The sequence below is a fragment of the Dermacentor albipictus genome, chromosome 3 (assembly GCF_038994185.2).
Source record: "Dermacentor albipictus isolate Rhodes 1998 colony chromosome 3, USDA_Dalb.pri_finalv2, whole genome shotgun sequence".
Taxonomy (NCBI): Eukaryota; Metazoa; Arthropoda; class Arachnida; order Ixodida; family Ixodidae; genus Dermacentor; species Dermacentor albipictus.
Genome location: NC_091823.1, coordinates 63,936,252 through 63,945,767, shown reverse-complemented (window position 1 = coordinate 63,945,767; position 9,516 = coordinate 63,936,252). Strand labels below are relative to the sequence as shown.

Below are 9,516 nucleotides of genomic sequence, written 5' to 3'. Positions count from 1 at the left end.
ACTGGGTATCCGTGGCACGTTATTTGGTTGTTGTTGCCTATGATTGTTTTAGGTGGTGCAGTTCTTGAATACGTTCGTTTAGTGTGCATTTTGTGCTGTGTAGTGGACAGTAATTTGCATCGGAATGCATCGGAATACATCGGAATGTTTACAGCGGGCATGGACCGAATGCTACGCATTATATCTGCAGCTATTACACGTACGACGCTGAGTAAAACAAAAACGCCTCGAAGTGTATGCCAGTAATTGTTTCTGTCCGGAATAAGTTCTTTGTTAATATGAGTGTAATATTCATGATGTTCCCTGCTGTTGCCTGCTGTAAAAGGTGCGAGACCTTCGTCAAGCGTGTCTCGCCTTTAGTGTCACGTCTTCCATCAACCACTGTATTGACGGGAAATGAGTATATATATATATATATATATATATATATATATATATATATATATATATATATATATATATATATATATATATATATATATATATACCGCTGGAAGTACCCTGGGTAGTTCCCTCTTCAAGGCCTTACGTCTGGCACAGCTGGGTATTCAACTTATTAAAATTTTAAGCGTAAATGCTGTAAAGAAATTGGAAGTTTCGCCATTCGGGCGAAGCCTTGAATGCAATAGCAAGGTCTAGCGTCCGCTTGAACTTTTCGGATGGTGTTTTAATTATACTCGGGTGCGACCAATGTGGAAGGAACATACGCGGGTGTACCAAAATTTCTTGCACACTAAAATGTTTTAACACGCCGTGTAGGGTCTGTAATGGCATCGCACAGGCGCCCGTAAACTGCACGCGTAAACAGGCGCGCCAGTGAAATTTCATCACTTTCAGGTTTGAACGCTGATATTGTTTTGAAATTTTAATATTTAGTAGTCTGCGGAGATTTGAGGTAAGATTCCTGCGCTGTAAATGTCATCTCATGACATTTGTGTGTGGGCTGCCATTCTCAAAAGCTTGAGGAATACTTTAGGCAAGAACGTGAGACGTGGTAAGAGCAACCTTAGTGACAGAATAGTCTAGCAAAGCAACCAGCATATACTGCATGGATAAACATGTAGAATACATACGCCTAAATATATGCGGGGCGTCACGGCAGCGCCGACGGCGATAATTCGCTTGTAGATGTCCATATAATTGCTATCGGAATAAAACATATTGGAATTAAGAACGTTGTATGCATGATTTGGAGACGCTATAGAATCTCATAGTTTCTTTTCCGGCAGTTTGAGATTGGTTTTCGGGCAGGCGATTTTTGCAGCTTTGTGTTATAATTTGAACATTTCACAAAACATGCTTCTTTTTCTACAAAACTAAAAGGCCGAACCTCTGTGTGACCGTCTATTCATATGCGTCAGCGAAAACAGGTCAAAGGGCGATGGCTCGGAATTTTCCTTGTAGCTTACAACCTAAACGTTTATGTGGATTTAGAAAAAGCGTTGTCTGTGACGCGGACCCACAACCGCTTGACAGGCCTTCTGTTGGAACACGTTCGCAGAACATATTTTGCACGCTGATTCCTCCTTCCAATCATGTCCGTGATGACGCGTTTTCGGGGCCTTGCCGACTCCGTCGCTGTGAAGTCTACTGGAGGTTTTCATCTTGGTGTGGGACTCCTGGATATCTAGAGGACGTCGACGGGACTTCCAAGCTGAATATGCAACGGTCGATACCCAGTAAGCTGTTCCGAACAAGTGGCACTGCATATACCAGGTGCTTTTTATTTTTTGTTTTTAGCTGCGCCAAATTTTTTAAAAATTGTCTATTGCAGATAACGCAATTCTGACCCTTCAACTAAATTACTCGATGAGGCGGGCAATACTTCTACGATATCTCAAGATACTCAATTTAATAATTTATATAATTACACTAACTAAATGGTAAATTAATCACTTTACGGGACACATTGAAATTTAGGAAAAGTAGCCGGTGAGTTCGCAAGACGTATCCACTTGGAACGAATTCTCAGGATGATACTAGTTTCGAAATACTAATCCTGGAAGTCTGTGACGAAATACACTGGCATTCCAGTTACTTTCGTGCTTCAGTGGAATGCATAGCGTAGCGTTTCTGTTAAAAAGTAAAAGGAACAACAGCGCATTTTTACCGCAAGCTTGAAGGCGCATATATCGAAACCGGTGCCATCCTTAGATATATATGGGCTAATAATATGTAAAAAAGAATGTGTGCTAAGATGAAAAGAAATAAATAATGCATTATGTAAATTATATTAGCAAAAAAACTTAAATTAGTGAAGCATAAAAAACGAGTACCAGTGGGAAACCTAGGACGTACGAAGGAGGCAGATGAAGATGAACCACTGTGTCGTGCGTCTTGCGCTGTTACCCGTTTTTTTATGCAACATGTGCTAACCGGGGCGAACTCGAAGTTTATGAATTAGTGCAATTTCGCTAATTAGCCAATCACTATATAAATAGTCAATTACCATAATTACTGTAGCGACATTTAATTGTTTCAATTGGACCGAAAAAAGTATACGTCCCTTCACAGGTGATTTTTTTGAAATTTGGTGCAGCTAAACACACACACACACACACACACACACACACACACACACACACACACACACACACACACACACACACACACACACACACACACACACACACACACACACACACACACACACACACACGCACGCACACGCACACACACACGCACACGCACACGCACACGCACACACTATATTATCGTATATAGCGCCATTGAATTGTTTCAATTAGACCGAAAAAATATACGTGCCTTCAATGTCCGTGATACCTTTTGTATTGTACTTGAACGTTCGGATCTTATCTGGATATCCGTCAGGTATTGCTGGTCCACTGATTGGGAAATTTGTCGGTATAGAATCTGATGAGGGTTGTTGCATACTTGAAATCTTGCGGCTGTAGGAAGCAGATTTTTTATTTGAACCGTCAATTTTTTAATGAAGTTTGTTGAAAACCGGAATAATTCAAGCGACGAAAGTATCGAAATTGCAACCTGCCGACTAAGATACCATAAATATAGCAATAAAAAAACGATACCACATTTCTGTATACTGCACCTCATGTAAATCTAAAGCGGGCAAACTTTATGTATTTTACACCACTATGAAATACATACCTAACTCGTGCAAAATATGACTCTTGCTCGAATGAGGCAACTATTGTGTAAAACAGCTACGCTTGTGTCAAGGTGCGAGTGTTACGCGTTCGTCGACACGAAATTAAGCTCGACAGCGGCCTTCCTCGAAAAGAAGTGGCGCTAGCCTAGACAGCACGAAATGAACGAATGAGATCGACGGTCGCCGGTCGGTATCATAGTTGGTATGGGTGCCTAACCTAATGAACTTGGAAAGCTCAAACAGAAATTTAACGACAACAAATTTATTCAAACCGTTTCAAACTACGGAAAAGAAGGCGAGACTGACAGTACTCAACTGTAAGGCAAAGAAAACGGAATGCGTGAAACGATTTTCGACATTTGATATTATTGTGCGCCGCGCACAACATCTACATATCAATCTCAGCGGTAGCAAAAACACTAACCTTGTGCGCTTACAGCTGTTTCATGGGCATTAAAACTTTACTGAGGTATTGGATACTATGGAGACCAAGAAATACGAGAAACTCGCGCGAGAACAAAGCAATGATAATAAGTAATTAACCATGCACAATATCTTCTTTCAGCAACTGCAGAATTATTATTTTCTAATAGCATAGATTTTTGGCGATGGAGTAAAGAATAAACTCAGCCATTTTTCGTTGTCCCTCTGTGTGAATATTTCTCGCAGTTTGCAGTTCTTTATTTCGGTCTTTCCAATTGTACACTGACATGGTACGGTATGTACAGCGATTCTATATGCCATATTTTCAGGTTATAGTACGTGATTGTGAGTAACCCACAAAGAGCAGTCCTGTCAGTCACCTTAGACAAACTGTACAAGCGCCCAATGACAGAAAAGATCCTTGAAACCTGGCCTACGCGAACATCAGCGCGATCCGCTATGAAGGTGCTGCTGCGATACTTGAAAGACACGGGACTTTCTGGCAAATTGTGACTGTACACTGTGTGACGTAGGACTGTTCGGTGACACTGCATAAGACTAGGAACGCATTTGCGGGCTGCGTGACAGTGCCCACAGAAATAGTTCGTCTGTACGTGCGTGTGTGTGTTTAGTTTTTTTCCCCCTTTTTTTCTTATCCTTCTTTCTTTCTCACCTATTGCATTCCCTTGCCCCTCCCCCAGTACAGGGTAGCCAACCGGAGAAAATCTCTGGTTAAACTCCCTGTCTTTCCTTTGCCTTTCTCTCTCTCTCTCTCTGGAGTCTTTAACCATGCCCGGGATGTAAGCTGTGAAATATTATTATTATATTTTTTTTTAATTTACCGTCGAAGCACGGAACCAGCGACATAAACGGGCGCACTGTACTTGTAACCTTCCGCCCTCGAGAAGGAGCGGAATGGATGGATGGATGTTATGAGCGTCTCCGTTGGAACAAGGCTGTGGGTTGCGCCATCAAGCTCTTGCTATTATACTGCCTAATGACGTACCTCAAAAAAAAGAAAAAAGAAACCATGATGAACTCACACAACCAAATTTTCGGACACCTTATTGTGAACTTTACTTTTGTACCTCTCCGTTTTTTGTCGTTTTCCTACTTTTCTTCCACCAATCTTCCAGTCGTCCCTTACTAATGTCTATTGCAGACATGTTTACCTTTCCCCTGATCTCGCGGAACACAAGGGCTTCAAGGAGGCCAGTGGTGCCTAAATAGACGGCTGGGAAGATGTCTTCACATTCTAATAAAACATGCTGCAGCGCTTCCCTAGCTTTACCTCAGCAAGCCCATGCTTCTTCCTTCTTTGATCTGGCTTTATAGTTGCGTGCTCTAAGCCATCCTGATCTCTCTTCGAAATGTAATGAGTTTCCCTTTGAGTTATCATAAATTATTTCTTTCTTGATTTCGTTTTTTCATCTTAATTAGTTACTCATGGCAGGTTTCTTTTCCATTGCCGCCACCCATGAGATTATTTCCGCTTCTCTGACTTTCCGCTTCACGTTCTTTGTTGCTGTGTTGCTCACCCTACAGGCCGCAAACTTGCTCGTAAGCTTCCTAGTTCTTTTCATCCACTGGGAATCAATGTTTTTCCTGTACAGATACCTCAACACTTTCCCAGTCCATTTACTTTCTTCCATATTCCTCAGTTGTTCTTCATAATCAATTTTGCTGTGAGCTTCCCTCGCTTCAAAACTAGTCCAGCCCATATAACGCTGCACTGCTTCATTTGTAGTCTTCCCGCGAGCGCCCAGTGCGAGGCGACCTACTGACCTTTGGTTCCCATCGAGTCCTGCTTGTACCCCTGATTTCAAGCAAACAACCGTATTTTGAAAAGTAAGTCCTGGAACCATTACACATATTTACATACCCCGGAGCACACCGTACCTATAGCATGCCCATAGCGCTCTGTGCTTCAATATGGCTGCATTTCTCTTCTCCTTTACTGTTATTGTTTTTTTTCCTGTGTTTCTATATATCTATTGCCTTCGTTGATCCATATACCAAGGTATTTACATTCTTTTACCCGAGATATTTCCTGACCCTGTATTGCCACTCTCTGTTCACTGTTTTCCCTGAATGCCATAACACCTGATTTTCTAACACTAAATTTCAAACCTAAATTCTCGCCTTCCTGTCCACAGATATTAGCCAGACGTTGCAAATCACTTTGTCAGCTAGCAACACCATGTCGTCCGCATAGACTAAACCTGGACGCTGCTGCTCTACTACGGTATACGCCTGTTTGTATGAGATTAAACCCGATATTACTTTCTTCTAGCGCCCTCGCCATACTCGCCATGTACATCATAAACAGCAGTGGGGATAAAGGGCACCCCTGCCTCAGTTCCTTGTTGATATCAATTTTCTCCTCGCTCCTCATCCCTTCCTATTCAACGCAAACTGTATTTTCTAGGTGAATCTCTCTCAAAAGCTGTAGACAATCGTCACCTAAGCCTTCCCCTTCCAGAGTATCCCACAGAATGTTGCGGCCTACGTTGTCATACGCTTCTCTAATGTCGAAAAAGGTCACATATAACGGTCTGATTTCTACTCTTGATATTTCAGTACACTGAGTAAGAACAAATAAGTTATCATCCAAACGCCTACCTGTTCTGAAGCCATTATGAAATTCACCCAAAATGCCAATATTATCTGCCCTTTCTTGCAGCTTTAATTTGATTGCCTGCATTGCTAGCGTGTATATTATCGATGTAATGGTCAACGGTCTATACGAGTGAATTCTATCTTTCTCTCCCTTACCTTTATAAATTAAATTAATTCCACTTTGTCGGCAACTGTCTGGTATTCGTCTATCTTTTAAAGTTTTTTTCCACTGCTTTCAGCAGCGCTTCCTTACGTTTTGGTCCTAGTTCACTAATCAGCCTAACGGGAACCTCGTTCTAGCCCTGTTGTTGTGCGCTTAGAACTTTGCTCTTCGGCTTTCTTCCAATTGAAATTTGTCAGCACCAGCTCATCTTCGATCCGGTTCTCTTTCACGCTCTTTTTTTCTTCAAATACCACCTCGTCATTACCTCGGAAAGATTCGGCTGTTATCTTGCGGATGTAATTTAGTGCCGCTTCCCCTTCCAGTTTGTTTCCATCTTCGTCTAGCATATGTTGTATTGTTGTTGACTTCCTGCCTAATAATTTTATATGGTTCCAATATATTCTAGGTGCGGCGCCTTCTTTGTATCACCCATTTCTGACAACCAACGTTCACTTTCACCTTTTATCTTTGCCGGCACCAGTGTTTGAACCGTAGACTTTTTCTCCAGGTATATTTCCCATTTACTGGCTGCTTCATCCTGCGGCAAGTGCGCTTTCTTTGCTTGCCTCGAGATACTTTCTGTCGTCCGCGGCGATCGTTTCTCCTATCTCCCTGTTCCATCAGCTTTTCGGTTTCTTTTTTCCTTTCCAACGAACATGTTGTTTCTCTTTCTGTATTTCTATCGTTATTGCACTGAGAAACTCACTATATTCCCACTCTTTACTTAGCCATTTGCCAAGTTCTTCCTTTTCTCTAGTGACTATATTTGTTCTTTGTACAGCGTTGAAATTTGGACTGTCCATTTTGCACTCCTTGCTCCCTTTCCCAACTACATATCCCATTTTCAAAATGATGCGTTTATGTTCACTTCCTATTATGCTATACTCTTCCTCGTCAACGACCATTTCTCTCAACTTATCATTAATTCCTTCTGTCATCAGGCAGTAATCAATAGTCAATTGCCATTTTCCCACCCACTACTTCCCACCGTGAGGATCATAAGCTGGCGCCTCTTACGGTCAAAGCGTGAAACACCGCGGCCCATTGAATGCGGGTGACGGGACTGGCAGTGGGATAGAATATTAGAGGAGACTATGACTTGGCCGTTATGCCTGCCTCGTAGTCCGATAAACTCGGTTCCGTGCCCTCTCGTCTCCATGAAAAGGCAACGAGCGCCGCTTATGGCGCACGCCTGCAACCTAGACCACTTGCTGCAGCCTCTGAGATTCCCATGTGATCTGTTACCCTCACGGAGGCTCGCGAGAGCGGTCGCTTGCAGGCGCCGCGCCGATGAAAGCATTCGGCCGCCACTGCCGGAAGTTGAAATAAGTTGAAAAGGCAACGAGCGTCGCCTTACGAAGTTTGTGTAAAACTAAGGGAACCGCCACTACAGGCATAAAGTTTGAATGGGCTTGGCTGCAAAAGTGGCGCCATTAAGCGATAAATGTTTACACTACAAACGTTTGTTTTTGGCCTCCGAGATTTGACACTCGCCGTGCGACCGTGCGCATCATGGGGCGTATGTACCACTTAGTCTTGGAGGCAATGTGTTGCCACCGCAGTGAACGACTTGCAAAAACTATGGAGCTGCCATCTTTTGTAGAGAAGACGACTTATTGCATTGTACTTGTTCCTACGCCTCGCGGCTCGGCTTAGCTCTGCTTCTGCTGGTTCCTTTTTCTATGTCAACACTACGTGGAGCTTTTGGCGGCTGCTAGCGGGGCCAGCGGGTGTGGAGGTGATTTCCCCCTGTCGCTTCGATGGGGCGTCTCATTTATCTCTGCCCGTGCTATCGATTGCACTAGTCCTCACCGAACGCCCCTTACAACAGCCACTGTCACCTGCACTGCTGTGAGATGTCATCTTCATCGTCCTCTTCGATGGCTTCCCCGCGAAGGCTTCTCCTGCTGTCAAATTCCACCATGTATAACGGCGAATTCCTCGAGTTCGCCGCCGAGACCATCAAGGATTTCTTCAAGAAGTCGGCAACCAAGCGAATTCTGTTCGTGCCTTACGCCCGCAAGGATTACGCCGACTACGCGGCCAAGGTGAGGGCTCGACTCGGCGAGATGGGCTTCGAGGTGGACAGCATTCACGAAGCCGCCGATCCGGTGAGTGCTGTGAAGATGGCCCAGGGCATATTTATCGGCGGTGGAAACACATTTAGACTGCTTAAGACACTTTACGAATCCAACACCGCCGAGGCGATCCGCATCAGGTGCCTGGAGGACGGGATGCCATACATGGGCGCTAGTGCAGGAACGAATGTTGCTACGGCCAACATATGCACCACGAATGATATGCCGATCTTTTACCCGCCGACGTTCGTTGCGCTCCGCCTCGTGCCGTTCAACATCAATCCGCACTACACTGAAACCGACCCCGACAGCAAGCACATGGGTGAGACAAGGGATCAAAGGATCGACGAGTACCTGGAAGTGGGCAACCACTTGCCTGTGTTGGGATTGAAAGAGGGTGCAATACTGAAGGTCGAAGGCAACCGTGCTGTACTCCTGTGCAATGAGGCAAAGTTATTCAAGGAGAATGAGGATCCTGTGTACTACAAGCCTGGTGCAGACATGAGCTTCTTGCTAACCGACACTAAGGTTTAGTGGTGAATCTTGTGGTTGCCTACACTGCATTTTTTTTTTTGCCATCTACTTTTCTGCTTGACTGCGTGGGCGTCGCGGCATGATGTTTTAGACAGTGACGAAGCCGAAATTAAGCCACAGTTGCTTATGTATTTGTGTGGTGCCTTATCTCCAGGACTGAACTCTGAAACACATTTATATGAACTCTACCTGAAGGAGTGTAGTCTTGATTGCTCAAATGCGGTGCATGGTGAAGACAAGTCATATACAGCATGTTCTAAATCGACCGTGTGTGAAACAGACACTCCAGTGGTGCAATCAGTACATAAATAGCCTGTAATGCCTGTAAGCTTGCCTGTAATGTTTCTTTACAACATTGCAAGTTTGTGCTGTTCGAGAGTGCTAACATTGGGTGGCACTTTCAGCAGACAGCTACAGCATTAGGCATTTACTAAAATACACGAGTGCCCTAGCAACAGCAGCTCAAGATGTCCAAATGAAAACACGCATTCAAGCTGCATTCCATGCTGAGAAGCATGTAGATTACGATAGTGAAACCTATGAAAAAAAATAATGCAGTTTAGGAGAAA

General features: G+C 43.8%; 1 protein-coding gene across 1 annotated transcript; it reads left to right on the top strand.

The window, feature by feature from the left end:
• Positions 1-7,995: 7,995 nt before the first annotated feature.
• Positions 7,996-9,275, top strand: LOC135905260 (alpha-aspartyl dipeptidase). The gene has a single exon (XM_065436281.2). It carries the CDS (start codon positions 8,192-8,194, stop codon positions 8,945-8,947), a length of 756 nt encoding a protein of 251 aa, XP_065292353.1. The 5' UTR covers positions 7,996-8,191; the 3' UTR covers positions 8,948-9,275.
• The last annotated feature ends 241 nt before the right edge of the window (positions 9,276-9,516 follow it).

Coding starts and splice junctions, on each gene's coding strand:
- LOC135905260 (XM_065436281.2), top strand. CDS start 8,192: ATGTCATCTTCATCGTCCTCTTCGATGGCTTCCCCGCGAAGGCTTCTC.